We start from the raw sequence: 17,493 nt of genomic DNA, 5'->3' as shown, positions 1-17,493 counted from the left end.
TGACTAATTGCATTTGGGACGATATGTATTTTAAGCTATTGACATAATTCTCAGAATTTCACAGAATCACAGAATCACAGAATCACAGAATTTCAAGACTGGAAGAGACCTATAAGATCATCTAGTCCAGCCGATGTTCTAACTGTTCAACTAGATCATGGCAGCAAGTGCCACATCTAGTCTTTTTTTAAATTCTTCAAGGGATGATGCCTCCACCACCTCACTGGGTAAATGATTCCAGTTTCTGACCACTCTTTCTGTGAAGTATTTTCTTCTTACTTCTAACTTACATCTACCTTGACGCAACTTGAGACTGTGTCCTCTTGTTCTATCCGTTGTCGCCCGGAGAAAGAGGCCGACCCCCAGCTCACTACAGCCACCCTTCAGGAAGTTGTAGAGAGTGATGAGGTCACCCCTTAGTCTCCTTTTCTCCAGGCTGAACAACCCCAGCTCCCTCAGTCGCTCTTCATATGGCTTGTGTTCCAAGCCCTTTATTAGTTTCGTTGCTCTCCTCTGGACACGCTCAAGTAACTCGACGTCCCTCCTGAAGTGAGGGGCCCAGAACTGGATGCAATACTCTAAGTGAGGCCTCACCAGTGCCGAGTACAGGGGAAGAATGACCTCCCTGCTCCTGCTGGCCACTCCATTTCTGATACTGGCCAGGATGGCATTGGCCCTCTTGGCTACCTGGGCACACTGCTGGCTCATATTCAATCGACTGTCAACCAGCACCCCCAGGTCCCTTTCCACCTGGGCACTATCCAGCCATTCCGTCCCCAGCTTGTATCGGTACAGGGGATTATTATGGCCGAAGTGCAATACTCGGCACTTGGACTTATTGAAGCTCATCCCGTTTGATTCTGTCCATATGTCCAGCCTTTCCAAGTCTCTCTGAAGAATCCTACACCCCTCTAATTGATCTACACTCATTCCCATTTGTATTTATTATTCATATTTTGAGGCTGGTGAGCCTTGTTTTTGCAGCAAGATGGAATTACTATGAAATAAACATAGAAATTGCTAAATATTTCAGCTAATGGAAATAGGAATGGATAACATGATCCAAAATAAATACTAATGTATGTCATTAAACAATCTGAGTCAGTCCACATGAAAGCAACTGAATTCAAAAATCTGACAGGGCTCTTGTTAGAATCATAAAACCACTTAGGTTGGAAAGTACCTCTAAGCTAATTAACTCCAACCAATGTAATACCCTCACAAAACTATTTCTATTGCAAATATAGCACTAGTTTTATGCTGCACATGCCACAAAATACAGATCAGTTAAATCCAACTCATGCTGCAGTCAAAAGGTAAAATCTTGTCAAAGAGGGAAGTGGGAAAACACAAGTAATTCCTTCAGGAAAGTGACTGCTTGTCTTGACAGCAACACTAAGAACAGGCTGTAAGCCACAAGGAATAGAGGCTGTTTTGGAGATCATTGCTGGTCTGACTGGAGACCAGGGAAAACCAATGGAAGAGGACAAGCACAAACCAGCATAGGCCCATTTGGAGCAAACATCCCACACAGCACCCACAAATGTAGGAAGGTACTACTGTCTATTCCCCTCTTCTTCCTTTACTGTCTTTTCTCCTTGTTTCTTCTGCAGTCTAAGGATCCTGTCTCCATATCAAATCATGCACATTTGGTATAGTCAAGGAGGAAAAATAGTTTGATTCATAGAAATTCTGAAGCAGAAAATGTAATTCAAATATTGTACTTGAAAAAATATGGACTGAAAGTGTATTACTTATCTTTTTGAAATGCAACATATAAATATAAAACGTTTCCCTTTAAATGGTGACAGATGAAAACCAGTAAGAAAAAATACAAATAAAGTCTTAAAGATTACTTAATATATCAGGCAAAGTACGGTGAATCAATATTAGGAAGTGAGTTCGAGGAGAATTAATGTCTGATTTCAACAGCTTCTAAAGTAGATGTAAAGTACATAATCAATTTTTGTACCATAAAAACTGTAAGCTGCAGAATGATCTCCTGTAAATTTAAATATTTACTTAGGCATGGTTACTTGCATCTGATTTACCGGCTGTAGAGGAAAATGAATGAAGCACAGCCCCACTGTAAGCGCAAAAAAAGAAGGAATTCTAGAAGTAGTGAAGTATTTGAAAGAATATTTCAGCTTTCAGATGCTAGAAAAATGGACTGCAAAACAAAAATATTGCCCCCTCAAAATATTAACATCTGTTCTGTGAAAAGAGGTTCCTTTTGTTAAGTACCTTTCCGGGTATCACTGCAGAATAACCACCCCACTAAACAGATCAGGAAGGTACTTCTGCCTCAAAAAATTGCAGCTATCAACATTCCTACAAACAGGTTTCTTAGTTGGGACATACTTGCTTTACTTCACTCACTTTTAAAATTATTTTACCTAAATCAACTAATCAAACACATTAAACTGATTTCATTGCTACTTAAATCAGCTTAGCTTACATGTAATGAATCAAGATAAACTGATGCAAGATCTCAAACAGGAACAAAAGCATGAATAAAGGAATGAAGCTTATTATTTCAGGTAAAAGACTAATGTTAAGATCAAAGAAATCCCATGACTGTTTTACCCTTTTAAAGTGGACAATGTTACCTCAGTTTTCTATTTCACCACTAAGAACTGATAGCCCAGAAAAGGGATTTCCAAGTTGCATAAATTCCCAGTGCTTTTGAATCCTGCACTGCTTGAGAAGACATGAACACAGGATGAGGTATTGTACAAAGGTGATGGTATTCCACCCATTTTTCTCCTCCAAAAATTTAATTAAAAACTTTTCATTACTGTGCTGTACTGGCTCTAAGTTGCTGAATCTGCAGCATGAATAATTGTAGGGTGAATTCAGTGACTGACTTAAAACATCAGGGCTCTTCATACCCAACTTCTATCAAATGCATCTCTTACTAAAATTGCTAAACAAGTAGGATTCATTATCTAAATTAAAAAAAAGTCTGCATAGTTAATACATAGCATGAGTCTCTCACTTTTCCAAAAGCACACCAGAAAACTACACACCTTTAGGATCATCCTAATTTTTCCTAAAGCAACCTCAAATAAAAACAAATATGTAAGCAATATAGGACCACTAGAGCTGAATATTTAAAAGATACCAGTTTTGACAAGTTTGTAAGTGACTTAAATTTCTACTTCATCAGTACATACTGACATTCCTAATTCAAACCTTAGGCTTACATCACTGTTTCAAAGTTCTGCCTTCAGCAGCACCAAGGGTAAAGTCCTGAAACACAAAAAAGTCTCTTTGCACATTCTCAAAAAAAAACCAACCCAAACAAACAAAACAACCAACAAAACAAAAGCAAATAATTTTGTTCTAGTAACTCTACAGGCAATACACTGTAGAAAAGAATACAGTTTGTTAAAATTACAATAAAGACAAATCATCTTAGTTTTTATTTTTGTCCCTAGGAAATCATAACACTTTGCCTCTTACAACCATAAAACTGTATGATCAGAGTTTTGGGGTCACCAACGCTTGACAGTGAGTCTTCCGATGCTAAAAAAAGTAATTATTTACACTCTAGACCTAAATTCCACCAGGAAGCAGTAGAGATGACAAGCTCAGAGGTTATGCACAGCAAAATAGCAGAGAATAAACTTTTTATATGATCTGAACTGCCAGCCATATAGTGCTGCTGAAGGTAGCCTTGAACTATCCAGCCTGGTCCAAGGGGGTGAATTTGTGCAATTCTGAAAATATGTGCCTCCAGTTAATTCCACAGTCTACCTAAGCGCTTTTCAATATGGTACCATACTCTGAGTTCCATTAATTACAGGTTCCATTTCATATCAACCATCTCACATGACATGTTTCTGAATATTAAAGTAAAATACCAAAATCCCGAGCAGCAATATTTTATCATGAGATGGAAATATCTACACATCCCTCAGTATGAGTGCACAGACTTCAGCTGAGCTATTTCAACAGTATAAATTATTTCAGAGTTATAACACCAAAAAACTTCAGGCCATGTGCTTAACAAATTAAATTCCATCAAGACTAACATAACTTAAACACAGTATTGTAATTTTTATAATTAAAATTCTCTCAACAATAGAGTGCTTGATTCCACAACAGCTCATCTGTATATTATCAGCATAAATCCCCAAGACTTAAGAGATTCTTATGAGGGAAAAAATACTAAAAATTATGCCTATGAATGAATAAACTTATCTCCCTCAGCCAAATATTGAAATAAGATGTAAGATATTTGAAAAAAAATCTAGATAAACATAATTCTATTGTAACAGAACAGACTGAATAAAATAATTTCAATGCCTTTTCTCCATTCTTGTTTTTTGATCACATTACTATGAAGTATTTAACTCCACTTGTCTCTTGGTTTAGCATTTATTATCACTTTAACAGCCAGTACCATGGGGTAAGCCTTCACAAGCTTGATGCTCAGCCTTTGAGATCTCAAATTGTCCAAGTAGAATTAATTACTCAATCATGTTTGTGCACAAAAGATGCAAATCTGTCTGTACTCACCCTGGCGGGCAGACACAGCCTGACACACAGGGAAGGTGTGCTGAGAAAGTGAGGTTCAGCAGCTGATTCTCACAAGTCCTCTCTCTGCTGAGCTCAGGATCCACTTGTGGATTACTGCAGTTAATATAAATCTGTCCAACTGGGCAGCTGTGGGCTGGGGGAAAATGGACAAATGCTTCAAGCCTTCACACCTGAAATTCTGTGTTCCGTAAATGTGTGCAATAAGGATTTGTAACACAGAATATATCATTCAGAAATACTAGTAGCATTCAGTTTCCTCTCCATATTATTTGGGGCAAAGCTATCCTTTTGTTTCCCTACTGAAGGTCTGCTGTTTATCATGCAGCTAAACTCATCTGCATTAGCAAGCAAAAAAATAGTATTTTAAAGTACTGGGGGAAACAGGATTTTCAGATTTAACAGTCTTTTGAACAGTTAGGTTGGTGCAAAGCAGGAGCATTACTTTTAAACACACAAATAGGATCCCTTCTCAGAAATTAATTTGTACACATAGCACTATGTATCTTTGAGACTGGAGGAAATTTATTCACTGGGCTTGAAGCATCGTTTCCCTCTCCCTTCACTCACCTATTATGTTGTTATCACAGTTCATTACTCCATCCATGCAATGGCTGCAATAGAAATACACAAAAATGTACTGAGAGCCAGGAACAGCTAAAACATATTAATATATTCTATTTAGTAATGCAGAATAAGCCAATAGAAAATAATTTTATAAATGTTTGCACTGAACATTATAACCGTCGATAAAGCATTGCCTTAACTCATGAAGAACATTAGTTAAACTCCAAACTTTTGCTTTATGCATTATGTTATTAGGAGTTAAGATGCATGGGCTGACAAAAAAATATGTACATGAACACGCCCCCATACTGCTCCCCAGAAGACATTTCCCCTGCATGAAACAGTTCAAAGCCGCATAAACCTCAACCTATCAGGATACTGTGTGCAGGGAAGCACTGAGAAAACTAACGCTGTCTGCTCCTTTCTAATTTGGGCCAAAATAGTCCTGTACTTTTCTAAAATGGGAGCAGCTCCTATTGCAGCTCATTGTCAGGGAAAACTGTAGCAGTGCTGGCTGAGTTTCAGATCCTGGTCATCACTAAAGAACCTGAGGCCATGAAATCCAGCACTATTTTCCCATTCTTTTGCAATAGCTAAAAGAATTAGGATCCCCAGGACTCCTCTGGCTGGTCAGCAGATTCAGAATCAAATTCTGTGTGGGCCACAGCCTCCCTGTGAACATATATGGAGTTGTGTATGGACCCCAAAGTCCTGCAGGAAAAGCACTCATGGACTGCACAGTATCACTGAGGGAAGAGGAAAAGGAGTACCAAAGGCAACTGAGAGGGAGGCAACTCAAAGGCTGATATAACATCAATGAAAATGTTTCAAAGAACTTGTTGAAAGCAACAGAGCAGAAAAGCTGTTCCATAGAGAAGAAATTCCAGTTTGAAAGTGGGAAGTTCCAAACAGGAAGCAATTGAGAGGAATTAAGCATGGGGAGAAGAAAATAAAGATGCTAATTGTTTCTAAGAGAAAGCGACAGATAAAAAGAACGCTTCATCACAGAGCATTTTTTCCAGTTCATCCACACATTTGTTCCTACAGGATTCCTAATGCATTGCTTGGCATAAGGCAATTCACAGGAGCTGACAGTCTGTACTTGTTGTCATCTTATTGCAGGGGTTCATACTGTTGTCTCCTTATCACAAAAGTTCCATACCTTCTTGGTGTTTCTCGTGGGCACCTCCTCAGAGCACTGACTCTTTCTCCTTCACAAAGCAGCCACTGACCCCAGCTCCCCTCTCACCCAGCCACCCCACTCTTTTACAGCACTCTTCTTCTCACTGGTTACAGCTGCGCCCTCTTAAAGACAGGCCTGTTCCTAATCTTTGCTAATTGGCCCAGCTGAAACTCCTTAGGGGTAACATTACTTTCTACACTATCTTTATTTTCTTATATTCTATCCCCCTACACATACTTCTGCATTTGAAAGCCTTTCCTCTCAACAGATCTGTATATAGCCTTATCAAAAAAACACCTCAAGTAAAAATTGCAGCTAGATAGGAGACACATATCTCTAATTCCAGCTGAAATCCTAGTAGTTATAAACCAGTAGATTAATTTTATGAACAGAAAAGCTGCCAGATCCCAAGCAATTGCACTGAAATTAACATGAAGAGGATTTTTGTCTACAGCAATTTTTTAAAAAACTACATTCGTGGACGATCACATGATTTACATTCAACCATATATCCATCAGATGGGTCAGCAAAATTAGCTGAACTAAACCTTTGAGAAGGAGGATTAAAGATTTACAAGAAGAAGCCTCTTCTCTTGGCTGCCAGGGCTGTTTGGCACATTCTGTAAACAAAAACACATTGGGAGGGCAGGCAACAGTGCACCCAGCCTTTGCAGGGCCTCATATGCATCATGGGCTGCCTGGCACACTCCAGGGAATCTGCCCTAAGGTAAAAAAATAAGCTAACTTGGTGATGTCTTCATCAATTTATAACAGTCAGTATTTATGGACTGCTGACAAGAATGAGAAGGAGTTTGTGCGTGCTCACTAAGTGCCCCCATTGCAACAGGAGTCTGACAACCCCAATCTCTAATGTGGCCTTTGTAACAAACTGAAGTACTACACTGATCTATCACAGACAATTTGGTCTGCTCTGCTTTTAATTAAGCGCTGTAACAACTGATACAGGCAGTCAGAGCTCAGATGTTATTTCTGAAAGCTTTTTATCTACAGAGCTTGTCATCCACATTACTTAACCTTCTCCAGACAGAAATAACTGCTGAAAAGGATGCAGCAGGCAGGAGCCAGGATCACCTAACAAACTTTCTTCTTTAATGTCAGGACAGCAATGATGCAAATGGAAGAGCAAGAGGACAAGAACAAATGCCAAATGTAAGGAACCATAACAGAGATGCTTATTTATCATTGGCTGCAGCTGACCATTTTTTGTGTCGTTTGTTAGTTGATAAAGGCCACACTGCTCTTTTGCAATGATTCTATACTAGTGGAAGACAGATTCTGAATAATGCTTCATAAATGGACTTAGAATCTGGTAAAGGAAAGGAGAATAGCAATAAGATCTTTGGACAGTCAGGAAACTGTGCTTTTCTGAAGCTCTCCAGATTAGTATGACATAAGAATTATTGCGGCTTTTCTTTCTGTTTTGCGCTTCAATATATTGCATTACAAAGCACAGCAGCCCGGAAAGCCTAAGTTCTAAAGGACTTTTGTCAAACACAGAAAACTGATGCAGGTCTATTCTGTAGGTTTCATTTAAAATTAATAAAACAACTGAAAGAAAACCCAACAAACTACCTAAAATTATTTGAAAGAGCTCTTAAAAATATGACAATTCAATTATGTGAAAACACAATTCTGTATCTCACCATTTGCCTAAAGATGTCATGACATTTTCTCCTGGGGGATAGTCAATTCCTTGAAAAAAACATGGGCATTCATTTCTGGAATAGAGGAAAAACATGTAACTGATTAACCCAAACTGAAAAAACAAGATAAAATTCCCATTAAATTGCTGTTCAAATTTCAGTTGCTGTGTTGTTTTTTGTGTGGTTTTTTTGGTTAGCGGGGAGTCTTCTGCTTGTTCAGGGTTTTTTTTTAAATGCAAGCAATTGATCTCAATACTGCTGTATAACTCAAGCCCATTTCAAACTAAATTAGTAGGAAAATGGAAGCTTATGTTTTGTATCTCTTATGTGCCAAAAACCAGACAAAGTAACAACTAGCGCTGATGATGTTCACTGAGTGTCCATGTTATAGAAAAGCTATTTCTGATCACACAGACATCCAGTTCTATATAATTCTAAGAGGGTCTACGAGACCCTGTCAAGTTTACAGATGCCTATCATCTACAAGGGTACAAGTTAATTAGTTTTCCACTCTGACTTGCAAATGTGGTGGTCTGAAGCCACACAGTGAGCGTGGCCATCAGAACTGCAACTTTACCCACCGCTGCACGCATCGCTCGGTCCTGGTATCCAAATACATTCCAGAAGGACAAGCACAGCCTTCAACGCAGTCACTGCTGCATGTCTCTGGCACAGACAGCGCTTGGCAGGTCCTGCCACAGGTAGATACACAAGTACTGTACTCCTTTGTGTCTTCACATGAAAGAGCTGCCCAAACGAAACAAATCTCTCAAATTACGCTGCAAGAGACTCAAGGACCTCCCAACAGTCTTCTGATAAACATCTCCATTCTTTTGTTCCCAATCACATTAAATTCCACTAAAATTGCTATCTTGGCACTGTGCTGTGTAAACTACACAGATGTAAATCCACAGTAATAACAAGAGCAATGAGTCTGTGCAGGTAATCCAGATTTACACTGTGGAAACCGAACAGATGAAGCCTTTTTGCCTCTAACTCTGAAAGCATTTGCCATTCGTGCATGGGCTTTTAGAAATGCACAGCACCTTAAAAGAACTTTGCAGATGTTGCACAATACCACATTAAATTTTCTTTTATATATATTATATATATATATATAAATATCTGTCTCTCATAAAGCTCTACTAAAAAAACACTGAAGCTCTTGAAATAAAAACAGATGAACATATTTTAAGTGTTACAAGCATGACTTTTTAAATATACTGTGAGAAAACTATATTTGTTTCCAGAAAAGCAAAATAAAATGAAGTGGCTTGAGTGACTCAATTGTAAGTGGACACAGCCATTCAAGCCCTAATAATTGCAAACAAGGCAGTCTTTTCAGATATACATACAGATATCCCAGCTTAAGATGGTTAAGCTGGACTAAATTAATTCTCTTTCTCGTGCATTAAAACACAGATAATTACATGATGTGATGACAACTGCTAAATGCTAAGCTCTTGAATACTCATTAGAAAAGATTCTCAGACTTTTTAATAGAGCCAGACCTACATCAGGGGTATCAATTTCAGATGGTTTGAAAGGGCTTCCAATTTTATATTTTTTTTCAAAAGTATGTGAGGGCCCAACATGCCCTATCAATATCTTTTCCATCACTAAAATCTAATATAAACTACAGAATTTAATATTATCCTTTGCTTGTGAGGATTTATGGAGTAGTAACAGACATCACCTTTATCTATAAAGATACATATAGGCTATAATGTTCTATTCATTTTAAACTAAATAACAACACCAAGTTTCAACACTTGCTTCTGCACTTTGTCTATTTCAGCATCACTGACAGTAAGAGAATAAGCAGAGATTGTCAGACAGCAGAAGTAGACAAATCCAACTAAAATTGCTTAATACTTAATTCTTAACACTTGATTCTTCATCTTGTTCATTTAAAGAATTAGATAAACCTAGCATCTACAAGGAAAAGTAATCTATGCAGTTCAGGAATAATATCTATATGGTATAAGATATGCAATGCCATATAATAAGGACTGACATATTTTGAATTCTGTACACATTTGAAGCCTTCTGACTACTTTAAAAATATTTGTAATATTTCATAAATCAAAGAACTACAGAAAAGGAAGAATCCTCTAAAAACACTGGTACAAATTCTATCTTGACAGAAAATTCTTTTTAAGAAAAGAACCTTGCCCTGCATGCAAAAGTTCGTGTAAAAATTAATCCTTTTCTCATTTAAAAGACTGGATTGATTTAATTTTATTTGCTGATTGTCTCTAAAGTCCTCAGGCAGTAATTATTTAAGTCTAGAAGTGACAGGACACTCACCACAATCTGGGACAGCTCCTCTGAAATCTATTACAATTCCAAACCTTCGGCAGTGATGAGCGTAATGGGCCAGAGCAGAGCAAAAACAAGTCTGTCCACATTTGCAAGTGTCTCTTCTGCACTGCTCAAAATAGGGAACAGGACTCAAATAGGGGTAGCATGGAGCAAAAAGATCTTTCGTAAGGATGCTACAAGCTTCCGCTGCATAAGAGGCTACACAAATAACAGATTAAAAACTGTTTCAGTGAGGGAGTTTAAAGAGACTTGGAACAAAAAGTGTCTTCTACACAATGCAACCAATCATGGTTATTTACTATTGCCACATAAATATTTTTGTCTTTGTTACCTACACAGCTGTACAGAAGGACTAACATTCCTGTCCCAATGTGCTACCAACAACGCAGCTTATTAGCACTGCATATGGTGTACTCAAGAGACAAGTGATGTTGTAGCAGGAGACATGACAATTCCCTAGCACTGCTGAAATCACAGGGGAAACCTTAACAATCTACCTCTGTGTCTTTACAAGTGTTTAGTGTGAATACAAGAAGTGGTAGAAATTGTGAAATAGATATAACTGATGACTTAGTGACCATCTGTGGTCCTCATAGCATCAGTCACCTGCATGTTATCCCAGCTGGATAGTCCCTTTCTAATTCTATAGGCTGGCACTGTGTAAGCATCCTTCTCATTCTCTTCCATAGTAGACAACTAAATCAAGTATTTACTTTTTTCAGTATTCTCAAAAATGAATGCTGCAATAGTTTTGAGTCTCCATCTTAACTAGCAGCATCACCAATACAAGACATCCTAGCATCTTTTAATGCATGTCTAACTTACCACAGTGTAACTGCAAACCAGAAATAAAAATTAGGTATTTCAAACACCTCCACAAGTACTACAAAATCCTCAAATTACACAATGTGAGTTTTTAAGGGATTGAACTCAGCTGCCTCTATACTACCCTAGGTACTAATTTCTTTCATGGGTAGGTCTGGTTATTTCTGTACCTGATCCAGCTAGGAAAATGGGCACAGGTATACTAAGCAGAAATGCATTTGTCAGTGAGAATCTGCCCTGGCTGCCCACCTGCCTGCAGATGAACATCACATGGATCCACCTGTGAGTTGTCATGCACAAGAACACACCCTGATGAAGTCTTCCAAGAGTTTCCAAACAGCTCTGGAGTGCTTTCTGTTACTCCAACAGGAGATCTTTCACAAAACAGAAGTCAGTCAGAAAAAGTATAGTGAATTTGCAGGATGATCTCAGTTCTTACACCCTCTGATTCAAGCCCCTCTTTCACCATTTGATATTCTCATTCACTCATCTATAAAACTGTAAGTTTCAGGACTCCTTTTTTAGCAGGTAGAGGCTCAGAAAAAAAATTATCCTCTAGAGACTTTTTAAGGAAGAAATGACCAAATCAGACCAAGTTCCATTTTTATAAGAAAGCAGGGAGCATCACTGTCCTGATAGTTTGAACTCCCTTATTTGTCTTTTTGGATCCTTAGTGATATCTGATCCATTTTTAATCTCTCCTCTACCTTTAGTTTCCTGTCTGTTGCTGACTTCCCAAGCCCTTTATTCCTTGTAGGAAAGAGAAAAGAAAAGAAACCCAAACCTCCAAAAATAGAACTGCAAATGCAATTGAACAGATATCTGTGAAACCTAGGAAATAGAAGCTGAGCAATAAAGACTTTGATCAAAATAACCAAGGCACAGTAGTGTCGTACAGAAAGAATGATCAGAACTGTGCATTTAAATACAGAACATTATATTTGAGGGAAAATATTGCACAAGGCACACAGTTAAGTGTTGCCACTGCTAAAGCAGCTGGGAGTGAAGGTGTTGCAACAGACACCACTGTCTATGGCAAGTATCCCAAATCTGCTGTGGATCAGGCAGGTTGTGTTTGTATCAATATGCTTTGATACCACAGTCTGTGTCATGTCTGAGCACAACTTGTAAGACTCCAGGTTTAAGGACTGAATTTACAAATATCAACTACTGCACAGCTTCTTATTTGCATGAGAGCAATCCAAAGACTGTCATCAAAAATACACTACAAAGCTATCTGTCAAACAGAAATATTTTAAGTAGCTTTACACTAATAATAATCTTTTCATTTAGATGCTATGTATTTTCTAGTCTCATTATAAATAACAGTCTGATCAGGCTTTTTAATCTGTAACATAGAAACTGTTCAAAATTCCACTGGTATATTTGTGTATCTGTCTTTTTAAATGGGAACTATAATGGAAAGCTTTCCCATTTTTCAATTAGTTTTGAGTTAGAAAAATTCCAGCTGTTCCAAGCGCAAAAAAAAAGGAAATAATAGAAGAATTTCATATCTTGTTGTTGAGTCCTAACTTTGTGTTGTTCTCCCAGCTCCACTAGGCTTCTCTAATCCCCTGGAAGCCAATTTGTTCTTCAGTGTCTGTGAGACAAGCTGCAGAGAAGCTGGGCAAACAGCAGCTTTGGCTGTGGTGCTTGGGCAGCCCTGAGCACTGCTCCCTGCAGCACAAGGAAGGGAAGCTCAGGCAGCAGCCAGTTCCTCTTGCTGGTCTGCAGGCACTGAACAATGGGGGCTCTGTCAGAGACAGCAGATTAGGGCTCGCAGGAGAACACACGAGCGGGAAAGAGATAGAGCCTTGCAGAGAGGCAGAAAGTTCTGTATATAGGCCACTCTGTATTTTGGACAACATTTTTTTCTGGTAAAATAGCTCTTGTGCATCAGATGTATTTCACCAGAATTTTAAATTAAAATATTTCTAGCAAAACCGGGCTTGATATCCTGCAGCTGAAGCTACAGATTTTCTATTAGCAAATTGAACCCTACTATCTATCTCACTAATGAAAAACTTCAAAATAAATTATTCTTGGTATCCATCCTTTCAGCTTCAGTACACACTTGATTTACCACTCTATCTACATATATTCATATACTGGCAGCTCAGATAACTATAGATATCGAAATCTTGCAGCTCTGCATACAGAAAATCATCCTCTGTGTTTCCATTGAAGGTCCCACAAAGGCCCACGGTGTCGTCCTTCCAACGTTCATCCACCTGAAGGTACAGCCTCAGTCCTTCTCTGTCGTAGAGGATCTGTAACCCAGTCTGGGTCTTGACTTGCAGGAATACAGAGGACAGCTTCCGTATTTCAAATAACTCTGGGGAGCAAAAGCAGAGACTGCTGAAAGGCAAAGAAAACCTGCTTGAAATTTACATTTTGTTTCTTGTCATTTCACTGGTTTATATCACTTTTATCTAAGTTTTTTCCTATTAAGGTCCTATTTTTATCTGAACATGGATTTCTCATGAAAGGTTATACTGATTCAAACATTAGGAACAAAGCAAGAAACTTGTGAGACTCACCACACTGGTTTAAAATGCATTGAGTGTTAAGTGATATATTCACAAAGGTAAACTAAATTCAATCAATGTAAAGACAGCAACAATGCAGAACGTTTGTGTAGACAAACTAATCCTAAAACCAGGAACATGACTCTTATTTCAAAACCTTTTTTTGTGAAATTCCCAAAGAGCCAAGGCCTTGCAGACACCAATTGTACTAATGATTTGCATAAAAAACTCTCATTAAAGATAACACTAAATCTCAGTCATATATACTATGCAGAATGCCAGACATCTTCAGGACAGAGGGATTTAAAAACTCAAAGCCAAAAGAAGCAAAATAAATTTTTTGTCTGAAAATCTGTAGCTCACCCCTAAGGGGCAGTAGGGTCCTTTCTCCTTAAATTTACATGAGTTGCTTACAAAAATGGGAGAAGAAATTATTTAATTCAAGAATCAGAAAAAAGAATTTCCCCTCAGGCAAGAACTAAAAAACCTTGTAAATGTGTGGGATGGCATTTGGACTTGTTAAAATAAACAAGATCATAATGTTAGAGAAAACTGGCCTAATGCAGCTAGTGCACAACTCCTACCATTACTGTAAAAAGTACATCAAAAGTTAATTTGTGAAGCATTTAATAAGAAAGAGCAATATTGACACTAAAATATGCCTTCTAATTTCAGCATGTTAGCAATACTGACAGTACCACAACACGCACAAATGTCATTGAAATACTGCTCTAGTGTTTGATAAGAGTTATATGGTTATGTATTACTCCTTACCATCTGCATAAGGCAGGTTAATTTTGTACTGGTCATAGATCAAAACATCTCCTGAATGAGTCAGGGTCACTTGCCTCTTAGGGTCCTGCTTAAGAATGAGGCTGACAGATTGGATACATGACCCATCCTGGTTCTGCAAGTGAGAGCAGAGCAAACAAGAGAAGTTATAGTTAGTGGGAATTGAAAATTTTAAGATACACCCTGCTTCTTAGCAGAGTGCACTTAAGAAACGTGCAGCCTTACAGCTAAGAAAAATCAGTATATGGGTTTAATAATGACATTAGCATGCTATGCAAATACAGCACAGAAGTGAGATTTGGCAAGAGGAATTTGAACAATTCTCACATAGCTCACACAGACACACACAATTCATGAGGCACCTGATTAAAGGCCCACTGAGGCTGAGTTGATGCTCACTAACAATGCTGCAGCATCTACAGAGCAGTGCAGCAAACACCAGGTTTGTACTTCAATGTGTTCTGATATACCCAGGTCCTTTCAAGCATATTTTAAGGTATAAAATTCTTTTAAAGACAAACATTAATGGGAGACAAACAGCTTATGAATCCTTATTTAAAACAGCACTTAAGTTCATTATCTCAGAGGGGAGTTGTAGAATAGAACATATTCATAAGCTCTGTAGATGAATATTGATATAAAAGGCAGCATCATGCCAGCATATACTATCACAACATCCAACTGACCCAGCTTGCTTATTGCTGCTACCATTGCTTATTCTTATTTGCGTTTCACTTCTCCAAGTCAAAATGTCACATAGAAGAACACACGAGTAGGAATACTGCATTGCAGTCTGGATGAAACATTCTTAAGAAAAAAAAAAACCCTAGACCTATTTACTTTTTTTACACCCACACTCTTCAGTGAAACTTAATTTTCAAAAGTACCAAAAGGAACTAATTAAATGAAATTCTACACCTCTCTTAAGTAACATGAAAACGAATCAGAGAGGTGATTAACAGAAATCAGTCACAATCAAAATTTTCAGAATAGGACATCCACTTTACAGAGGAACTACAAGTACTTTGGCTTCCAATGTCAGTATGGAAAGAATGACTGTTAAGTCATGTACATTAATTACAGCAGATTAACAAATTTTTCTTAACAGGATGAATTTGATCACTAATTTAAAAGAAAAATGCTCTATCAAAGAGAATCAGGTGCAGTGGTGGATCAAGAGATGACTCAAATTTCCCCATGTCAGCATTGACCTTGCTACATGCTAAAAGACATAAGAATCCCAGTCTACATTTTACTCTCTCATTGCTCTAGAAGGAAATTGGGTTTCTGATACTCCAACTAGACTCAAATCTCTTCACCATAGCTTGAGACACCAACTTATTTCCACTGGCTTGATGTGGCTGGCTAAAGTTCAGAGACTGTCCATTCCCTGCCATCTGCAGACAAAAGGGGAAAGCACCCAACTCTTGTTTCTTCTGTTCAGCCTCCTTCACTGCAAGGCCTCGTAACCATTTAACAGCTATTCCAGAACAATGACAGAAATTGGGTCCACTCTTGTCACACTATTTGTTCATTTTCCTCTCATCTTGACTATGCGTCTTCAACGTCTCAATGTTGTAACAAAAACATCTCTCTTACCAACACCATTTTGAGCACAAACTCAAAACAGCCTTATGGACCAGAACATTTACAGATGTGTCTGAAATCATTTAGTCAAACAGCAGTCTAGGTCTCCCTAGCATTCCACACTGATTGGACCTGGAACTGTGCTGCAGCCAAGGAATAACCACCAGAGGTGTTGGAGGCTGCATTATTCATCCCCACTGCCTCCAGTGAAGGAATGACTAACAATGAAACAGCCAAGTTTTAAGCATTTTCAGTGCTGAAAGAGGCAGTGAAAAAGATCTAGTCAAGATAACTGTTGGACAGTTGCACAAACATCAAAATTACACATAGTGAATAGCACCACTCATGGTGAAAGAGATCAGAATGCTCAGGTCAAAGATTTACACTTGTATTCAACTCCCTGACTTTCACTGGGATGTGTCTAATCCACGGCAGATGTTGCCCTGCTGGTTGAAAACCATTCCTAGAGCTGCAAGGATCTCAGGACAGTACCATGAGGTTCTGACACATGCTGAACTAGCAGCAGAACAGATCACCTGACAGCTCTTCAAATACCACGGACACAAGTACACACAATGGTGCATAAAGATAAACAAATACACGCAGAGTTTCCCTGTCTCTAGATAATAATGCAACAGTGATCTTTCACCAGCAAATGAAATGATAAAATGCAAATTAAAAATGGTAAATTATAAAAATAGCTGGAGCTATTTCATCAGCTCAACCAGCTCCCCTGGAGTGACAGTGAAGACAGACATCTGCTTGTAGCTTATCTTGCTGTCTCACCTCTTCACCAAGAAATTAGGTTTCTGTGCATTTCATTTAGCAACAATGGCTACAGAGTGACAATATTGTTGGGCTTTTAAGAAGCTAAAATTTAAAGAATGGCAGGTGACATGAGGAGCAGAGGAGAACAAAGAAAACAACCCTCCATACTATTTGTATACATTACTGCACAGTATTAACAAAAGCTTTATTATTCCTTCAGGTTTAAACTGAAGGAGAAGTTCTGCCTGACAATTGTTCTCTGTTCCAATAGACTGTTTCTTTCACAGCACTGCCTAGCCAACTTTTGGCAGGGGTTTTCACAGGAATGGCCATTTCTCTCACTAGATACTTGAAAAAAAAAAAATCTATATTCAGAAGACCTTCTCATCATACAAACTACAAAGCCAGTAAGGCTGTCACCTGAAACTCAGATAAGGTTAAGCTGTGCTGATCACTTGACTGATTCTCCTTCCAGAAAGTGCTTAAACAAAATTTCACATCGTTTTGAAATAACTTGTTGCCTGATGACTGTTTATGTCACCAACTCTAAGGCTCAGGATGACTGGATTCTTTGTGATTCAGAAAGCTAAAATCTCCCCAGGTATTTTCTTTCCACATTTTCTAGTCTGCTTGAATGAGATGGGAGTGATAAGGCTTTTTTAAAGAAGCACATAAAATCTCAAACCATCAAGAAATATGAGATTCCACATTA

At 38.2% G+C, this 17,493-nt stretch overlaps 1 protein-coding gene across 1 annotated transcript in view; it reads right to left on the bottom strand.

The window, feature by feature from the left end:
• The window catches only part of OTOG (otogelin), a 94,169-nt gene that overhangs the window by 56,126 nt on the left and 20,550 nt on the right, over window positions 1-17,493 (bottom strand). Inside the window, exons 16-23 of the mRNA XM_063158571.1 lie at window positions 14,409-14,541; window positions 13,264-13,441; window positions 11,356-11,480; window positions 10,267-10,479; window positions 8,538-8,703; window positions 7,957-8,031; window positions 5,113-5,156; window positions 4,525-4,678 (exon numbers count right to left, since the gene is read on the bottom strand). Of these exons, the coding sequence (XP_063014641.1) occupies window positions 4,525-4,678; window positions 5,113-5,156; window positions 7,957-8,031; window positions 8,538-8,703; window positions 10,267-10,479; window positions 11,356-11,480; window positions 13,264-13,441; window positions 14,409-14,541 (1,088 nt within the window). The remainder of the gene's footprint in view (window positions 1-4,524; window positions 4,679-5,112; window positions 5,157-7,956; window positions 8,032-8,537; window positions 8,704-10,266; window positions 10,480-11,355; window positions 11,481-13,263; window positions 13,442-14,408; window positions 14,542-17,493) is intronic.

This window comes from Melospiza melodia, chromosome 6 (assembly GCF_035770615.1).
Source record: "Melospiza melodia melodia isolate bMelMel2 chromosome 6, bMelMel2.pri, whole genome shotgun sequence".
Taxonomy (NCBI): Eukaryota; Metazoa; Chordata; class Aves; order Passeriformes; family Passerellidae; genus Melospiza; species Melospiza melodia.
The sequence above is the reverse complement of the archived record's forward strand: the minus strand, read 5'-3'. Positions and strand labels throughout refer to the sequence as shown.